Source organism: Gekko japonicus, unplaced genomic scaffold (assembly GCF_001447785.1).
Source record: "Gekko japonicus isolate JY-2015 unplaced genomic scaffold, Gekko_japonicus_V1.1 scaffold135, whole genome shotgun sequence".
NCBI classification, from domain to species: Eukaryota; Metazoa; Chordata; class Lepidosauria; order Squamata; family Gekkonidae; genus Gekko; species Gekko japonicus.
In genome coordinates, this window is record NW_015175359.1 from 385,603 (window position 1) to 406,535 (window position 20,933).

Genomic DNA, 20,933 nt, shown 5'->3' on the forward strand with positions numbered 1-20,933 from the left:
ACACTAGGTTTAGCATAGCTCTCTTCCTGATATGGAAGCTTACTACATGAAATAAGATCCTTGCATTGGGAATCACTAGAAAATATAGTCCCTGCCCCTACTTACAATCTAAAGTGGTACAGTGCTGAATTCTACCACCTCATTTTGCATGAAGTGTAGCTGGGCTCAAAAACACACATTATCTGCATTCATTCTTTTGTCCAAGACACAATGGTCCATACTCAGACACAAAGTTTTTTTTTAAAAAAAGCATAATCTGCCCACTGAGCCCCCCCCCCCAACATGCCAGCAGTTGGTGGATCTCACGAATAACATATTGGGGGGTCTGAAGAGGGAAACGGAATGGGCAGAAATTGCTGCACTCTCTTAAGACAGCTCAAGTGACCTTAAAGTCTTTGGAATGTGTTTGATACATACCCAATGGCTTTAGGTCCTGACTTACCTCCTTCTCTATGATGGCCACTTGCTTCTTGGCCAGCTTCTCCAGCTCAATGGACGAGTTGTTGGCATGAGTCTCCACCTCTTTCTGCAGCTTGAGGCGGTGCTCGTCCATTTCAGCCTTCAGCTTGTTCTCCAGGGCGATCAGCTGCTTCTGGTGCTGGCGCCGCATCCGCTTATATCCTGACATCTGTTCCCGCAACTCGTTCTCCTGCTCATGCTCATGGATCTGCCTTGTAACCTAAGGTCATTGAAGGAGACACAAAACTATCAGATGGAAGCACCTGCCTGATAGGGAAGGAAGTCCAGATATACTCTAAGAAACCCCCCCAATACTTTCCAAGCCCCAATGTAGCTAATTTTGGACTGTTCAATCAGCCCAGAGACGACAAAAAAAAATGGGGGAAAAGAATGGCCATTCTTTTGGTCAGCATGCTGGCTGCTAATGCCAAGACTTTTCACACTGCTGCACAGGGAAAAGACTGGCCCTTGAACCCTCTAGTTCCTGGTAGGTAACAATTTTTGTAAAAATTACTTTTGATTAAATGGGCCAACACTGCCTGCCCCAAACTCCCAATCCATTGTCACAGATAGCTGCTTGTCCACATTTTGACACTGAGTTGGCAACTGGGGGCGGGGAGGTGGGCAGCACTATTTAAGAAGCAGAATTGCAATGGGGCTTGTTGACTCCTTCCTCTTGTAACAATGCAGCCTCACAACATTTTTAGGTGAGATGGAACCACAACACACTACTGTGAGGATGCCTGCAAGCCACTAGTGGCAATGCAGACACCATCTTGGGGAGGCAGTAAATACATACTCAAATAGATAGACAGGATTCACACTGTGCTTCAGGACCAGCAACACTTAGCTCACGCATTCCTGACACCTTTTGAAAATCCTAGAAAGTGATTAAAGCGCCTTCCCCTGACCTTGGACATGTCTAACAATTTCACCACTGTTTGACCAACAATGAAAGCAACACCAAGAAAACTGGCTACATATATTGAGACTGTTCAAACCATGTTCCTAAAATATATGCTAAACATAACAACATCTGCGTGCAGTTCTTCAAAGCAAAACCACAGGATTTGAGTCTGCATTATTCTGTATCTGTGTATTCTGAGGCAATTCCTTGCTTGCTAGCAAAACAAAGTAAGGTTTGCTTACAATACTTCAGGCCTTGGCTTATCAAAAGACTTGGGTTCCTAAAGTTTATTTGCAAAACAGCTGAAGCCTTGAAAAGAACTCTTGCTTGACTTAGCACAATGTGTTCTGCATGTTGTCTTTTAATTAATTTGCAACGGAACTGAGCTTTCCTATGAACTGCTTTGCTTTTAATCAAGCAAGTGCAGCTCCTAGATGGCTGACCTTAAAAACCAATACCATCATGAAGCAAAGGTGAAACTGATCAGAAATTCTGATAGGAAGTGCAGGAAGTCCTTCAAGGACTAGTGCACCTGCAACATTCCCAATCACCTAACCAAGACTAGGAAAATGGGAATGTGCCATGGACTTGTGGTCCTTCCCCCTACAATCCCTCCCTATTAAAATAGTTTGCTTTAATCATGATGCAGCCACCCAAGGATGAACAGGAGTGCCTGGATTTCCTAGAACGTCGTAGGACTCTTTTGAGGATGAGAATGTATAAAGATCTAACACACAAGCACAGCACCCCATTCTTGAGTAGCTAGAAATGGGCGTGTGACAGTCATTCATCTGTAAAATGGTTCCCAGGCAGCACACTCTGCCAACAGGTTTAGGGCACTACCACTGGTGGTCACATCTGAGACTTGCCTCTACATGCCTGTGCCTTTAGCCCTCAATCTTCCCTGGTACACAACTCTGATAGGTTCCACTCAACATTTGATCTTGGCTTCTGGCTGATTTAAGGGCTTAATGACACTATCCAAGATACTATTTTAGGGACATTTGCCTGAGATCGTCACCTCAGTTCAGCTGCTCAGCCCAGGTGTACCACCAGAGATTCACTCACATCCCTTGCTGGCCATTTTTGCATCTCACGAGTATTTGCTTCCTTTAAAGCCTCCTGCCATCTAAAGTGGCTCTAAGGAATGTTAGAGGACATGGGCAACGCTTGCCTTTGAACCTCCATCATTACTACAGCTAAAGCAAATTCTCTCCTGTCTTTACTGGTCCAAGTTTGTGGGGGTAAGACAGCGCCTTCATAAACTGGATGATGGAGTTATATAGGGCCAAAGCCATCCCCTTATACTCCAGAAACCCTGGCTCTTTTGCTTAGTGATAAGGATCCTAAGTCTACCTTAGCAACTGCAAAATATGCACCAGTCCTTTTAGCTTTTGCATCTAAAAAATAGGGAGTAAGTATTTTCCACTGCTCAAGATTCAGGAATCAATGAGCTTCTAAGGAAATAAAAGAAAAAAAAGGAAAGGCAGGGGCAGCGTGGAAGCAGCAAAGTGGAGGCAGCAAGCAGTAGAGAGAGCTGAAGCCAGTAGTCTGGCTAGGCTTTAATAGGGGGAAACAGGAACAGAACTGTGGACAGCTCTCAGGCAGACAACTGGCATCAACCTCCAGAACAGGATAAAATTACGTACAGGCTGAGAAAACTGCCTCTGACCCACCCACTGTCTGGAGTTGTGATACGGAATCTAACACTCTTTTGACATTTCTGTCTTCACCTGAAGGGCCTATCAGCATCTCAGGTAAAGGAAGAGGAGGGAAGTGGTTCTAGGAGGGGGGGGGGAGGTCTGGCTGGTATCCAGTTCACTATTTGAATGACTCCGTGCATGAGGGGTGTGTGCATCTCTTTTCCCAGAGGATATGTATATTCTTGGATTCTATGCCTTTTGGATCAGTGTATAGAGTCACTAATCATGCCAGGGATGTAGTCCCTTCTGAAGAGATCAGGGTCACATAGTTAGGGCCAGGACAACTACAGTGCAAAGCAACTGCGTGGGATAATTTTTTATGAACACATGGGTAAAAGGATGTGGCAGGGTATGAGCTTTTGGTTATGATTGATTCATTATTGCGATCAATGACCAGCAAAAACAAACACAATAAACATTAAGATCAGAAATGCAATTTCTCAGCAGTGACTCACAAAAGCTCATTCCCCTGCCACAAATGTTGTTAGTCTTTAACGTGCTACTGGACTCTTGGTCTTTTCTGTTGCTATAGGCAGACTAACACAGCTGTCCATCTTGGTAAAAGCATGGTACAAGAAAATATCTTGGACCTAGGTTGGATCTGGGTTTGAGTCAAACGGTGTCATTTTTTTAAAAGCTAGCAACCACAGTCTATTATCTCAGTGTTGTTTCCCTGATATTCCCCCTCTCAAATCACCAAGACTGTCTTGGTTTATTTGCAGGCTACAGCTTCTGTCTGTGGAATTGTGAATCCCCTCCTCAGAATCAACAACCCTGTTTTCTTTTAAATGCATAAACTTGTTTGGGAGTGAAAAGAGGTGGATTCAACCCCCCCCCCCCAAATTTGGCAACAGGCTTCTGACTCTTGCAACTCACCCCTTGAATATGCAGACAAATCAGAAGGGGAGATGAACTAAGGCTTACTCCAGTCCAGATTATTGCATGTGCCCATCCAGAATTACTAACTTAAAAACAAAATTCTATTCCACTTTATCTCACATGAAAAATATATCATATCTCAGAAAATATCCACAATCACTTACATCAGGCACAAAGTCTTAAAAACGAACCGTGAGGTTTATATTCCCAACACAACTTGGTGGCAATTCAGACAACCATTTCCCCCATTCTTGCACTTTTAGAAATCAGTGTTGAGACTTATTTTTATGACATGACAGTCAGAACACTGAAGAAGACACTTCTGGCATAACACTTCTGGCGTGGCAGTTTCATACCATGCCCTCCATAATATTTGGAAGGATGCTATCACAAAGCAATGACAGAACAGTCCCTTTGTATTTATGGCAGAAGATTTGTTCTTTGTATTCTAAGGGAGAAATTTATTCTTAACTTTATAAGATTTATTTATTTATTGTTTCCATTTACACCCCGCCCTCCCCACGAGCAGGCTCAGGGCGGCGTACATTACTTGGTACCCAGTACCATAAAACCATATACAAAGATTAAAACATTTAAGATGTAGATCTATTACCAAAGATACAACTAAAACTGTATTTTTTGTTGTCTAATCATGGTACATTTGTGACATAAGAGTCTCCAGATTTTCAGCAGCGTAAAATTTGCTGAGGCCAATCTGGTGAACTGTAAAGGTGTAATGTAATGCATCTAATTTACAGTATCCTATCCTCGTCAATTTGTGTGACTATGTTCTGATATCAATTTCCTGTATTTCTTTGATACATAGAATTTTTAATCTTGTTTTTCACTGTTGATTATTTATTTTTGTCTTAGGTTTTCCATTGTTGTTGTTATGACCATAATGGTTGAAACATTTGCTGAACAAACAAGTCAAGCACATATCAAACAACATATAGCAGGTCAGCTACCAACAGTGCTGCTAGCAAGCGGCAAACAGCCTTAACTTAAGAAGGCCCTTTGAAAGTCTTTGAAATCCAGAAAAAAGTGGGGACCCTGTGAACTTCCTCCAGCATGGTGGCCCACAGCAATGGTGCTACCATGGGGAAAGTACAGTCTCTGGCTACCAACAGCTCCCCAAAGAGCAACTGCTCTGAAATCCTCAGCTGGTACCATTATACATGACGAGGTAATCCTTCAGGCATGTTGGGGTCTCAGGTTGTGAAGGTTTTTAAAAGGTAAGCAACAGCTTGAGTTAAACTTGGAAACAAAGAAGAAACTGATGTAGTTCTAAAATTGCTGCTATATGCACTCTACAATCTCTCTCTCAAGGATGTTAGAAGGCTGCCAGCTGGGGGGGATTTTTAAACACTAATTTTAATTTGGCTAGTGGCACACCCCATAGCTTATTTAACCTAATGGTTAACCCAGTCCAAGGGAAGAAGATAGTCAATAACTTTATACATCACAGAGAATGGATAGAAACAAGAGCAAGGGTCAAAGAAGCTGGAAGACTGGCTTGACTGACAAATGTTGGAGAAAGCCCACTAACAAGCCAGAGGGAGGAAATAGACCTAAACTAATTTAAACAACATAAAATGCATCTATTATAACTGACTTAACACATAAAATTGCAATCCTGACATATTTATGGAATTTAAAGTTTATGCCTTAGTTTTCTACAAGCAAAACTGTACATATACTCAATCTTTGTAAATATACTAAAAACTGCAAGCCACCTTAGGATATGTACCTTATTTCCAGCTAGTTGCTGTCTTCTTCCTTCTGCAGCTATTGGTTAGAGAGAGCTCTGTCACTGAAACTTTCAGAACTTCCCTCTGAGGCTTTGGTGCAGTTTCTGCCCCCAACTCCTTCTGATCTTTTTTCCCGCCAGCAAGGCGGGGCAATAAGCAACTTTTTGCCCATCTGTGGGTATGTGTGTCACAGTGGTTTGAGCAAGAGGTGAAAAGATCAACCATAAGGGAAGAGTCAGGTCAAAGGGGCAACCGAAGGCATGCAACAGTGAAGAAGCAAAGCCCTGCATATTCCCCTCATGAAGTTCAAGTATCCTTCTGGGTGCAGAAATGCATCTTGGATTTAGAGCTCTGTATGGGGTCGCAAAGAGTCGGACTCGACTGTGCGACTGAACAACAACAAATGTCTACAGCATGCCCACCTTCTCTATAAAAGCATTAGACTCATTCTAGAAGACAAAATATTTCAGAGGAGTTTTTTTTCAGTACTCCCTAAAAATTCCATTTTCCCCATCAGAAAACGTGTGTGGGGGTGAATCAGTTTCCCCCTGGATTTCCCCAGGTTTTTTTCTGGGCTTTTACATCTCTAGCAGGGAGGAGGGACTACCGAGGGAGAAGGGATTATTTATGCAATTTAGTCTTGATAAAGTTCAAAAGTGGCCTTAGAAGCTCACTCTGATGCATAGATCTCTTGCTTTTTTATTTTAAACCAACATAAACACAGATAGAAGTATTTATGTGTAAAAAAAGAGGGAGGGAGGGAAGGGAAGAAGTATTTATGTGTGACTGGGACTGCATGATTCCTGCCTTATCTCAATCACTCCCCTGAGACATCATTTACAGTATTGGGGAAAATATCTTGAGACTAGCAGGGTAACTGTATGTTTCTGTCCCCACAGAATAAGGAGTGGTTCCATGTTATGTTTGCTTGCAATTTGCATAGGAATACAATGTGGAGGTGCAGGGAAGGTTAAAACATCTCTCCTACAGCACTGCAGCCCTGATACAAATGCCTTTCTCCCAGCTGCTTTTACCTTGGAGGTGCTGGTGGTGGGCATGGGAGAGCCTAATCAAAGATTTTTGAAGGTCACATCTACTTTGACCCTCAGAGAGCTGAACCCTGGGTTAATATATGCCATGTTCCAATTCAGCCTATACTGAATGTAGCAAGTACTTGAAGTCATGGACATATAAACAGCTCTACTGCAATCACATGTTTATATATTTATTTGACTGAGGACTGTAAACCGGTGTTTAACTGAGGACATGATCACCTCCTTCTCAGCCAAACCTTTGAGCCTTACTATATTAGTTTATATTTGGTCCTTTTTAAGAATGCCAAAGGAGATGAGGAAGAACTTGTAATTTATTTTATTAATGGGACTGGCTCCCTTCAACGTTCTCATCTCTCATTCTCTATTAAAATAAGCAAAACAGCCTAATTTCTCAGCTCCACCAACTAAGATTTGCTCCCACCAACTATTCAATCAAAACTCACCACCCTAATTTTAATTTACGGACTGCTTTATAATATTCACTGAATTTGCTGTCAGAAGAGCCCTGTGACTATTCCACAGGAGTCTGCAGTCCTGCTTTAGCAGGAAGGTAACAGAGGCAATAAAGATGGCAATATTTTCAAGTCATCACAAGTAGTCCATTACGAAGGGGGAGCTAATTCTTCCCTATTAAAGCCCAGTTTGAAGCCATCAGAACACAAAATGGGTGTTTGGTTAAAAAAGAAATCAAGAGGTGGGAGCCGGTGGTACACTGAAACGGGATGAAGTCCAAGAGGGATTGTTCAATCCCACAGTTGTCATGCTTACAGGAGTGTTCTTCTTGCTATACACAGAACTGTTAATTTTTGTATTTAAAAAATTGAACAATATCTTCTGCATTTACAATAGAAAAGTGTTTCATAAATTACTAACAACTAACAACCAACAATGGGTCCTCCAAATTGGCCCTAACTTCCCACAGTGCTGTCTTCTCTGATTCACGAAGGGCACAGTACTGTGAAGTTCTCCTGCATAAGCCTCATGGTAGAAATGGCATATGCACACAGTGGCACTCTCACAGCCAGAGGCTGCAAAGTTTCTCTGGAAACTGGCGTATTGGAAAGCCTTGCAATACGTCATTTAAAAACATGTGCACTTGGCAAATCAGGAACCCTCCACTTTCTTTTGCACTGCTTATACCTCCGGAATCCCTCCTCAGCACATTTTCCACAAGGACATGTCCAGATCCTCAAGCAAAAGCCTTACTTTTCAGCTTAGGTGGCCCTACTATCAAGGTAACATGCTTACATTTTTCTCCAAGAAGGTGTTCCAAGCAGGACCCTCTTCTTAGTGTGCTCTTCTGCTTAGGGAAAGCTGTTTAGCTTCCCAGGCTCAATCTCTCATCTTGAATGGGACCTTTAGGAATCACTTTGCTAAGACAAAGAGTGGTGCAGTGTGTCCCACATACCACTCTGGAAATTAGGCTCCTGAACATAGTTCCCAAGTGCTTACGAAACAAGGGAACACTGTTCCATGGCATTAACAAGGGGCTAAGCGGATTGCAAAAACCCAGTTTAGCAGAAACAGCTTCACAAGTTGTACATTGATTTCTCAGCTCAAAATTGCTCATGTGTGGCTTGTGAGTATGGGGTGGGGTGGGGACAAGGGAGTAAGAGCGAGACAAGTTATGTCAGGAATTTTAATTACCAGTGAAACACACTCACTTCTTTTTAGACCACAGCAAACATAAAATAAAATAATCAAATCACTATTTCACTATCAAGATGACCAGAAAGAATCTGCTAGGTCATATTCCCCAACAACATTACTCAGTATCAGATCTTTAATTCTTCTCTCATAGGCACTTCAGCCTGTCCTCAAAAACTTCCAGTGTGATCGGACTACAGAATGAGAGCCGACAGCCCTCTCAGGAACACACAAAGATGCCTTATGCTGAGTCAGACCGTTAGCCTGTTGAGGTCACTATTGTCTACTCTGACTGGCAGCAGCTCTTGGGGGACTCAGGTTAAGGTCTCTCACATTACCTACTTCTTGATTGTCCTGAAAATGCTGGGGATTTAAGGTGGGACCTTCTGCATACCAACTTGATTTCTACTCCTGACCTATGGCCCCTCCCCCTCCATCCAGCAGGTTTTTTCATTACTAATCCTGAAGTTAGGAGGTTCTCCCTACATTTTAAGCCACAGGCTGAAATGTAAAATTCTCACATGGGCAGCAGGGATCTAGTTGTTACACACCTAAAGTTAGGGGCTTCACTGGCAGAAAGCACCTGGGCTCAAATAACACAAGTTTATGGATGCGAACGGAAGAATAAAATGCTTTTTTAAAAAGTTCTCCTTATGAGACAGATTGGTGATGGGCTGTTTGTTTTTCTAAAACGCACAGGTGACAGCAGACCTCCAGACATGCCTCAAGGGTACACAATTCAACAACTTGGCTGACAGTCCATATGGGTCTGGGCAGGGCCTGGGTGATAGACCTCTCTGGGGAACCTATATAAGTGCTGAGGAAAGGTGAGATATAAATACAATAAATAAATTATAATATCCTTATCCTACAAAGACGGAGGTTCTGTGGCTGGGAGGGGGGCCTTCAGGGTTAGGGCATAGACTTCCTGCTCTTGATGGGGTGCCACTGATAACCAGCACAGTCCATCAAGAGTTTGGGTGTGATCTTGGATGCCTCCTTGACTATGGAGGCCCAAGTCACACGTATTGCCAAGCTGGCATTTTTTCATCTGTACCAAGCTCGGCAGCTGAACCCCTTCTTGTCGTACCCTGACTTAGCCATGGCAATCCATGCAACAGTCACCTCCAGGCTAGACTACTGCAATTTGCTCTATGCTGGCCTGCCTTGAGGGTGACCTGGAAGCTTCAGCTGATCCAGAATGCAGTGGCACAGGTCCTGACGGGAATGTCATGGACGGCACACGTACAACCTGTGCTGTGCCAGCTGCACTGGCTACCAGTAGAATTCCAAGTCAAATTCAAGGTTTTGGAGTTGACTTTAAAGGCCTTGAGCAGTCAGGGATCAACGTATCTATGGGACCATCTCCTCTGGTATGCCTCTGGGAGAGTGTTATGCTCTTCAGATAGCAATCAGCTGATCGTCTCCGGCCCCAAATATGTCCAGTTGTCCTCGACCAGGGCCATGGAATTTTCAGTCCTGGCCCAAACCTGGTGGAACTGTCTGCCAAATTCCACCAGGGCCCTGTGGGATCTCATGCAATTCCAAGGGGCCTGTAAGGCAGAGATGTTTTGCCATGCGTTTGGCTGAGGACAGCAATGTTTTCCACTCTAGCTGGCACCCTTTTCTGCTCTCCAGATCAGTCATCCCTCCTCCCCCCTTGCCCATGAGGTAGCCGGGCTGTCCAGAAAGGTGAGTGATTTCAGTTCGCCATCTGGAGTTTTAACTTTATTTACTGGAACTGTTGTATTTTAATTGTAGAGTTTAAAGGTTTTTATTTACTATTGTACATCTCCCAGACCACTGCAGTAACAGGGATGGGCGATTCAGAAATCTAATAAATAATAATAACGACAACATATTTTACCAAACCTTGATGTACATTCAGTAGGACCACAGGGGAGGGGCCAAAGCAAGCTCATTTTAGCAGCCAAATTTAGCTTGCAGTGAGCTATCCCTGCTGAAACCTAAAAGAACACTTCCAACTACTTCCTTCTTGTCCTTTCTTCACCAGAAGGATGAACTATTATTTGTATTCTCCCTTTTAAATATCTCATGATAATTACTAGTTTAAAATCACAGTGCTAGATAATGCAGTATACTTCCCTGCCCTTAAAGAAGATCCTGCCCATAGCAACCCACTTTTACACAAAAAAAATCACTTGATTCCTTTGACAATGTTACCCTGTTTTCCCGAAAATAAGACAGTGTCTTATATTAATTTTTGCTCCCAAAGATGCACTAGGTCTTATTTTCGGGGGATGTCTTATTTTTCCATGAAGAAGAATACGGTACACTCCGTCAGGGCAGAGCGAGCAGCAGGCGGCAGCTTGTCCTGGCACGGGCGCGGGCTCTCTGATTAAAAGAGACCTCGCACTTCCTGTCTGCTACGGCTGCGCGGCGGCCAACAGTGAGCTGTGCGGCAGCGCCTGCCGCTACGGCCCAGAGTCCAGAGTTACAGTAGCTTCGGGGGGCCTTATTATCGGGGAGGCCTTATGTTCGGGGGAGGCCTTATTATCGGGGAGGTCTTATTTTCGGGGGATGTCTTATATTTCAGCGAGAGGCAAAACTGTAAATAGGTCTTATTTTCGGGGGATGTCTTACTTTCGGGGAAACAGGGTACATGCCACAGACACCATGAGGAAATAAGGTATCTCTGATGTTTTACACATCTTAATACCATGGGTTAAAACTTGCAGTCAATGGATTATACCTTAAATGTAGTGCTTATCAACAGGATCACTTCACATACTCCACTGGAAGGACTGGTTCACATGTTACTAACAGTGGTGCCAGAGCTGTTGCTAACATAGTTGGTCCAACCAGTAAAGTCTGATAACACTGACTATATGGGCAGAACTGACAATGTGGTTATTTCCCATGCCGCTGTTGCCCTGCCACCTGAGGGGCAATATAATGCTGGAAGTAAATATGCTGCCACCCATGCCAAAATGATCAGCTTTCTATAAATGCTGCCAGAGGCAACCATGTCACAGTGGCTCTTACACCATATCATGATGGCACCAGCACATTCTTGGGGGAGGAAGTGGAAGAGGCTCTCAGTCAAGGGTGCATCTGAGACTTCACTATACTGTATCTCACCCCCGCACACACACACCCTTCACTTCCACTGCTATCCTCTGCTTCCAATAAGTAGTATGCTAGGGGTAGTGAGCGTCCAAATCCATGTTCAGAAGGGCACAAAGTGCACTGAGTTTTTTGGTGCCCCTTGGCACGCCCAACAGCATGACCATGTAAGCACCAAGGCCTAGAGGCCTCACCAATATTCATTTAGTCAAGAAATAAAATTGATTAATTTTTGGATGCCTGGGAAATTTCTTACTCATTAATTGGTATTCTCAGACATTGCAACTGGGCAAGGCCTGCTTTGTCACAAATTTTACCACAGTACAGACAGCTAACCCATCCTGAAGGCTGGAGAACCCAACAACTTTACTGACATTCTGGGCAGCAACACAGCAAAACAGTATCCAGTCTGAAAACAATACAAGCCAGCACTGGATTTGGAGAAAACTATAGAGACGATCTCTCCATGTTCATTACACCTCTGGTTTACCTGCATGATGAGCATTTTTCCTGCAAAAGGATACCTCTAGATAGCATCTGCATCATCAAGGACCCTTAACAAAGTTGATTATCCCTTATGTTTTCAAACAGTGGTGCCAGTCCTCCAGGGGCGTGTCTACATGAATGGGAGGGTAAGAGAATGACTGGATTCTGGAAGGGATGCCAGAAAAAGAGCAGCAGCTTGGTATAATTCCCTCCACTGCAAGCAAGAGCTCAGTTCCCGCCCTTCAAGGTAATGCCTACATCAGCCAAAGGGACCTTGTTACTGCTCCCTGCTCCCCCTTTTGAATCTCACAATATGTTTCATCTTCATTAATGGAGAGTCTCTTTCATAATCTCACTTGTAGGAACCTCCAAATGAAAAGAGGAAAGGCAATAACTGTTCTCTGATGTCAATCCAAGATGGCTTCCTGCCCTCCACTGACACTCATATTAGCCCAAAATGGGACACCTTCATTGCATACCAAGCCCTCAACCTCTGACTCATGCAGTGCCAAAGGAACACCACCCATTTGACTGAAGCCGCAGGGCTTCACAGAGGGACTTGGCTCTTGTGCAACTTTTGAGCTCCACAAGAAGGGATTCTTAATGACCAGAACTTAGAGGGGCACTGGACTCTAATGCTGCCTATTGCTAATTCAGCTGGGCTGCGTATGGCATGAATGAGATGCTGGTGGAGGGGATGGAATGTCTGCTGCATTCTTTAGCACACCTTTGTTCTATTACACAGATTTGTGAGCACAGTGGTGGAATGCATGCATGTGGCTATGAGTAAGGACTACTCCATGCTCACCTGGCAAGTAGGGAAGGTATGGGTGGAGGAGTAGCAAAAGTTTAGAAAGAGGATCATATTCAAAGAGTTTACAAAAGGCTGCATTAAGAAGTCATACGAGACACTCAAAAGCATTTTAGATTTGTAAGGATGTGTGTTTAGTCAGTCTGCTTTTTAAAGCTAGTCTTTCTATCAACTTGTCAAGCTGGGTTCACAAACCTGTAGTTCCTGGAATCATATCTGGTGCTGCTTAAAATGTTGGTGCTACATGGACTGCCTCTATAGTCATTTTTTTTTTAAGATTCTGCTTCTGTTTTTCCAATAACATGTCCAGGGCAGTTCCCTATCATCCGACAAAGAGGCTGCTGTTGGAGTGACAGGCCAGTCAGTCATTCCATATTTTGGGTTTCTTTTGGATGTATGCCCTCAAGTGGCTAGCATATTAAGATACAAATCGGGAAGTCCCTGGTCCAAATCTTGCCTCTGCCTTGAACAAGCCACTCATTCTCAGTCACACACATGTAATACAAAGACAACACTGATCTATGATGCTGCAAAAGTTACAAGATAGTTTAAATGAAATTGCTTTGAATATTTTTTAAAGCACAAGGTAACTGTTTATCATCATTATCCTGGTAATAATTAACCCTAATCTGCTGCAGAAACCTCTTCTATAGATACTTTGTGACAACATTTATGGAATTCATCTTCTGGTGAGGTTAGCTCAGGTACGTGTCTCTCTCCTTTGGGTGACCTCTTTTGTGAGGACAGACACAGAAACCTTATTTAGCTTTACTACATCATCAGTGATGCAACTATGGAAATGTCAGGAATGGGTTCTAAGACACAACATGGAACGGAGAGAAAGAAAAAAGTTCACAAAGCCAGAAGGACACAAGTGCATCAACTTTGAGGAAGCACTGGGATTTTGTAGCTAGAGGATACCTTCTATTGAGTCTGACCCAGCAGAACAACTAGCTCAGCACTGTCCAGGGTCCCTGAGGTCTTCATGACCTGTGACTCTTTTATTGGAGGTAAACATGGGACCTGAGCCATGCTTTAAGTGTGATTCTGCAGTTAACGTTACCCATATTTTGGCTGTCCAGCACAAATTGGACAGTGTGAACATTATGCAAAGAGCACTCCTTCCAATCTACAGAGCTAAAATAGCCAATTAAAAAGTGGCTTAAATTGTAGCAAACCTTTAACACTAAATGAAGACACTCCAGAATGTTGCAATAGGAAGAGCAGAGAAACCTAGGCTGGTGAGCTTTCAGTCAATTCATGAAGTTACCATAATCAGTGCCTTGAGTAGGTCCAACTGAAGTAGCCTTTCTGGCACTTTTTACAAGGACTGCTAAAATTCCCGCTTGTTCTTAGGACAGCTGCAAAATGCCTAATGGGAGTCTCAAAATTTTAACTGCTGGGATGGAGGGGGGAAGCACTGCTTGTTCATGCTGTTGTTGGGGTTCCAGAAAGACATTAAAAGAGAATAAGAAATGGGTAAACTTGTTCTTCTCCACAAGAACAAGGCCATGATCAGCAGTGTGAGGTAAAACAGCAAAAAAAGAGGTGGAATATTTTTAATATTCTTCTGGCATTGGTGGGGTTGGAGAGTTAAGGACTGGCATCCCACTGCCTTGCTATTTTGTCACTGTGTCATTCCTTAGAAAAGGCAAACAAGCAAAACAGACTGCTAAGTGCGGGCAATGATAGAAGCAGGAATAGGATTGGAGAAGGAAAGCTTTCACTCCCAAAGTGACCAATTCTGGTTAATCTCAGAGAGGTTGGACACACTAGATTGGCATCCTCAGCCATATTTATCTATTATCAGAGAAGACATGTGTCTAGGGTTGCCAGGTCTGAGTTGGAAGATACCTGGAGACTTTGGGGGTGGAGCCAGGAGGGGGCGGGGTTTGGGGAGGGGAGGGGCCTCGGCATGGCCCAATGCCACAGAGTCCACCCTCTAAAGCAGCCATTTTCTCCAGGGGAGGTGATCTCTGTCAGCTGGAGATCAGTTGTAAAAGCGGGGGATCCCCAGGCCCCACCTGGAGGCTGGCAACCCTGCATGTGTCCAGTAATCTGTCTGTGCCATCCTTGCAAAATAGTCTCCTTGACTTTGCCATGGAGAACTCAGAAATAAAGGGCTCCAAAACAGAGCCCCACAACGCCACCAATCTGGCATCCAGGGAGGCAATATGGCGGCAGCTCAGTGGGACATGTTTGGTCAAGGGCAAATTAGGAAGACTGAGTGTCAAGAGTACTTTTCAGGCCTTTACCCAATACTGCACATACTGAGAACATCACTAGCTGTCTTACTGGAGCTAGAGGGTCTTCTGTAAGAATTTATGAAAAGTATATACCCTGATGCGATTCAAGGTGACTAATACAACTTAGATTGCTCAGGTTGCACATGGATGGGTGTATATTCATTTCAGCGGAGCCAAAGTGAACAGATAGGAGGGAGGTTGGTCAACAGGTGGACTGCAAACACATCTGTATCTTGCTAACCTGGCCAGCCTCCGACAAACATCTTTGCATCATGGAAGGGACAGCTACTCACCTGGCATACACTGCTTATATCCTGGGTGACTGATGCATTCCAAATGGAAAACAGACCTGAGATAGAAACTTGTGAGCAGATCTCTTAGTTTGCAATTGCAAGGGCCTCCAGTTGCCAGATGAGAAGAAGCTGCCAGGTTCTTCAGTCTGGGGAGACAGACTTTACCCAGAAAAACTGTTCTGGGTTATACGTGTCTCCTTGCCAACATGGAGAGGTTTAGTACAGAACCTTACACCAGCTTTGCCGTGTAGAATCCAGCCCCCCAGCCTGATGAAACTGGCCTACATAGTCCTGCTTGCCAATCTGTACATTTAGACCAAATGTTTAACTTACAGTGGTTGGTTCAAAAATGTTGGTGTGTTCATACACAAAATCCACCTAACACATATATAGAATTGATAGTGGGGGTGAGGTGCATATTCTGCTGCAACAGTCTCAGTGCAAGGGTTGCCAAGTGGAATTTCAGAAAGGAGGAGGAGGACTGAGTGAGATTCAGAGTTCTCAAAACCTGGGACAGGCAGTTGGTTTCAGGAGAACCTTGGTTCCTTCCAACCTAGTTTTTCTGCATATCCAGGCCAGTTCACACTTCCTCCTATGATGTCAAACCAAGGCCACATATAACAGACGCCACCAATGGTAAAGGAATAGAACTGGAGGTGTTTTCTCTTGAGTGGCCAGCCCCATATTTGCAGGGGACTAAATGAGAAGAATTCTCTCTGCCCGACAAACAGTGGTAAGATTGCCATTTGTGATAATATAAGGTATGGGTTAACTTGCAGACAAGGCAGCAGTTAAGAGCCAGCAGTAGTAAAACACCAGTGGGAGTTGGCTGTGTATATGGCACTCTTCCCTTCCTCCTGTTAAGAGGTGAATACTTTAGGTCACTATACTGTATCCACACACCACAATGGCTGCAACTACTATTTAATAATTAACATGGCACCTGAAAATCCTGAAATTCTGGTGAAAAGTCAATAATCATATACAAATCCCAAATGAACTGTCCCCCCCCCCAAAATAAATTAAACATCTATTCTCAACTTTAAGGGCATACACCAGTGAATGTTTACAATTAACAACATTCACAGGTACCTCTCTTATGGTTTCAGATATTCATTAAATTCATCTGGGATTCTCAGCATTCATGAGTGAATTTTAACCTCTCCACAAATTATATGCTAAAACGAAGGGGTGGGGGAATCATGAATAGGAGGCAGAAATTTGGACTGAGTGACATTTTAGAAAGAGACTGCAAATTACCGGACTGGCTGACTGTACTGACCTACATCTAAAGTGGATCCATTTTTGTAACAAGACACATAGTAGATCTCGATGCCTTGGGGTTCTCTACAAAAATAGAGAAAACCAAGGCCTCTGCTTGGAGGAGGTGCCAAGCATGTCAGCTTCAAGACCATTCTTCCATGCCATGCATCCGGGTCAACCTGCAAGTTCCGGAGGGAGCAGTTCCCCGTGCCACAGAGAAACACACACACCCGTACACCTTCTAGGATCTGTGCCAGCAGTGAGCACGAGCACTACTTTGAACTCCACTGCTTCAGCAGCTGGGGGAAAAAATGCACGAAGCTTTTATCCCTGCACATTCTCCCCCCCCCCCTTCTCATCGCACCTTTGTCTGGGTCTAACAAACAAGCTCTTTTGATGTGTTCTGAGGTAGAAGCAGGGAGAGGGAGAGAGAGAAATGTGCTGTGAGGCAGACTAAGAGCAAAGGAAAAAAATCATTCAGATACCAGGCAAGACAAAAAAGAAGAGAGAGAGAGAGAGACAGAAAAAGGGGGAGGGTTATCCATTGTAATTTCTGGGTTGGCTTAGGATGATGTCATAATGGCAGGCAGCAAATGCAACGGCCAAATGCTGGGCACCCTGTAAATCTCTCTGCCCATGTGACCTCTAATACTGATTTGGACGAAATGCTGAAGATTTCTATCATTTTATATGGAGGAGAGCATTTCTAGTTTGTGAAGCATCATGGCCCCTCCTCTTCCACCCATTCTGGGGATATGCTGCCGATTTCTAGCTGTGTGTGTGTGAGAGAGAGAGAGAGAGAGTGTGTGTGTGTGTGTGTGTGTGTGTGTGTGTGTGTGTGTGTGTGTTCACGCGCGTGCATGTGTGTGTGTAAGAGAGCGAGAAAAGGAAAGGATGGGGGAGGAGGCACAGCCCTCGCTCTCTACCAGTACACACCCCTTTCGCTACTACAAAGACATCACCAGCTATCACATTTGCAATAGTACAAATGCTCCCTGATCCACTACCACCATCCCCCATCCTCCACCTTTCTCACAGCCTCCCGTTGAAAAAAAAAATGAAAAAATAAAACCCTTTAGAGGAGTTGGCCGGTCCTTTATAGTGTCAAATGGGAACAATGCAGTTAGCCATAAATGAATGAATGAGAATGAATGAACACAAACAGCCAGCAATTCACCATGAGAGGCAACAGTCCTTTCTTCACACTGGACAAATCCATCAGCGCTCATTACAATCATAAATACCTTCAAATCAGACAATCAATCCCCCCCTCCCGATTCTACCCCCCCTCCCGACAGAAATTATATTTAACAAAAATGGATGCAATTTGGAACAAACCAATCACAGGGAGGAAAAAAACAACAACCTCTTTCTCCAAAAGCCATGTTTAAATTTCACAGAAGCTGCAAGTAATTCCAAATGCTAAGAGACATAAAAAAAAAATCCATAAAGACAAAACATCTTTCTTGCAATATCTAGTTGCTATGCCAACAAAAAAAAAAGGGTGTTGGGAAAGGAGAGGATTCTTGACCCCTTCCCCAGACTGACACAGTCACATCAGAACGAAGAGAAAAAGGAGAGTGGGGCAAGGGGTGTGGTGGCTGCTTACCAAAGATGCTGATTTGATTGTGGCAAAGCGTTCTCGGTTCCGGTAGTGGAGGGCCTGATTCTGGACTGAGTGGGTAGGCCGCAGATCAGGCCTGCGCTCCCCGTGGCCCACCTCATCCCTTATGAATACATGATCCTGCAGAAATGGATAAAAACAAGGAGAAAGTCCAGTTGTGCTCTTTCCTCGCCGGCAGCCTCTCTTTCACCCCTCTTTTTGCACAAGCCCTGCTGTTTGAAATGCATAGTTTGGCTCTCTGCTAGTCCCTGCAGCTCTCACAGTACAAAATGAATAAGCAACACATTGCAGGCTTCAGTTAGGAATGTCAGCTGATCGCTAGTGGGATGCCTTCTGAATCCCTGGCAGAATTTTTTTTTAACCTCCAGAATTACATATGTGCAAAAAAGAGAATCAAAAACACAAAGCACCGCAGAGCAGGCACAGTCCTCAGAAGGGCTTGCTTAAAACACTGCACCCAAATAATCCCTTTAAAAACATGGTTTCCATGGCTAGCGAGGATGCTGCTGCTGCTGCTGCTGCTGCTCCCTTTGAACACAGAAGCAAGGATCTGCCACATTCCCTTTTCCAGCCTGGCTTTTCCTCTGGTCTTGCTATCTGTTCTGGAGAAGAAGCATTTCTGCTTAAATAGATGCAGGTTGGAGGAGACCAGCCTCTCTGTCTTGTGCTGGAAAGACTCTGACCACTCAGGGATCCTGCTTTCTAGTCATGATCGTGCACGGTTCTAGCATTTTCTCTCCATAGCCTTGGAAAGGTTTTTTTTTTTTACATTTAAAGAGACAGAACACAGTTTAGTAAAAATGATATTTGCCAAGTTTTTCTTCTCTCTGATGGACAGGAGCTTCAGAAAATAGTGAGTGGACAGTAGCAAACTCCACATATTCAAATGCCACGCACACACATTTTAAAAGACTTAATGAATCACATGAGAGCTTGCATTCTTTATTACACAGAGCCCAGAGCTTGGATTAGGGGACAGGTCTTTGCATTGTAACCCGCCTATGGCCAGACTGGATGGCCTTGATTATTGCTAGCCTCAGTTGCTCATCTGCACAATGGGAACATACACAGCCACTGAACTGCTTCAGGCTGCAAATGCCAATAATATATAGTAATAATGTGGATAATAAATGATCTGGTTAATATCACATGAACTGTTTAAATAATCCACTTTAAGGGGAGGGGATTCTGGTTGTTTTTTAGATTCAGACTGCTAGCTTCTAAGCTGGGGCAGCTCAAACAATCATGGAAAGGCACAAAGAACACTGGATAGCGAAAAGGCTAAAATGCAGCCTAGAGCACAAGATATAAGATGACCCCTGCTTAATCAGAGGGAGGGAACACCTAGCCTAACATCCAGTTTCTAGCAGTGGTCAGCCAGATGTCCTTGGGAGGTCCACAATTAGGCAACACCCTTCAGAGAGCCCGCACTGCATAGATGTCAGAGTATCAGAAAACTGGGTTCAAATCTATGCTCTGCAAGCCTGCCAGGTGACCTTGAGCCCATCACACACTCTCAGCCTAACCAACCTCACAGGCCTATAGTTGTTAGGGTAAAGCGAAGGAGGAGAGAATGGTGTGATAAGCCACTTTGGTTCTCGTGAGGACAAAAGCAGGGTACAAATAAGCATAAAAATAAAGAGGCAGAATGCAAACCAGCCCTCACTACTCCATTGCTATTACAACAATATCATAAGGAAGTTGTGTGGGACATGTTATGTGCACAAGTAGCAGGCAACAGGCCCAAGAACAAAGGTTTTGACCACATTCTTGAAGCAGCTGTAGGTCTGGTTTACAAAAGCAAGTGCCAGAAGGTATCTGATGAAGGGACCGCTGACTCTCAAAAGCTTATCACCCCCCCACCCCCAATCTTGTTGGTCTCTAAGGTGGTACTGGACTGGAATCTGGCTACCAAATGGGAGTAACCCGAAATTTCCTTGCTAATTATCATGGGTCACCTAGAGATCATTCTGTTCTACAAGGAAGCTGTGAGCATCATCCAGCAGGAAAAAAAATGGTAGTTATCCTGCTGGAGAAGTGAGAGAAAAAGGGTCTTGACATTGCTTGGGTCGGTGACCCTACGGTAAGGTAGAGAAGGACCTGTCTGATGAACTGCTTCTCTTTTGTGCCAGGTCCTGAGCCCCTGATCTCTGTTAGGGTCTGGTCACCCCACTCATCCCAATCTCCAGCTGTCTTCTTGTATATACAAGTGTTTTACAAGACAAGGATCTGTCTTTTTCCATTTTGCTGCTGTAAAATGCAATGCACATCACTGGTGGAGTTATAAAAGCAAAAAGTAATTAAAAAAAACCCCACATGGTAAATTTGGAAGGTATTTAAGGAAAACAAGTACATTATCCCACCAAGTGCCAAAGGGTTGGTTCACGTGTAGTATTCAGTAGGTTCAGGCACATGCAGATGCTGGAACCCCAGGGTTCTCCCTGTTTCGACTGTTCCTTTCAGGCCCACTGACCAATTCTTAATTTCCTTGTATTAAGTACAGTTCCTAATGAAGTGCAAACTTAAGATGGCTATTTGGGTGTGCCTTCAGCTTTCAAGAACCATCCACTAACCAAGGACCTGAAGGCAGAGGGTTTTTTTTTTTTTTAAATGAGGCTGACCTAAAAATGAACTTGGAGCAAAGTGACATGGATCTGTTGCTACTTACTTTCCCTTCTAAGTCACATACATGTTGGAAGAGTTCCTTCTCAGTCCCTCTTTC

General features: G+C 44.0%; 1 protein-coding gene across 1 annotated transcript in view; it reads right to left on the reverse strand.

The window, feature by feature from the left end:
* Window positions 1-20,933, reverse strand: part of TAOK3 (TAO kinase 3) — a 147,617-nt gene that overhangs the window by 23,368 nt on the left and 103,316 nt on the right. Inside the window, 2 exon segments of the mRNA XM_015425354.1 lie at window positions 443-679; window positions 18,197-18,331. Coding sequence (XP_015280840.1) covers window positions 443-679; window positions 18,197-18,331 — 372 coding nt within the window.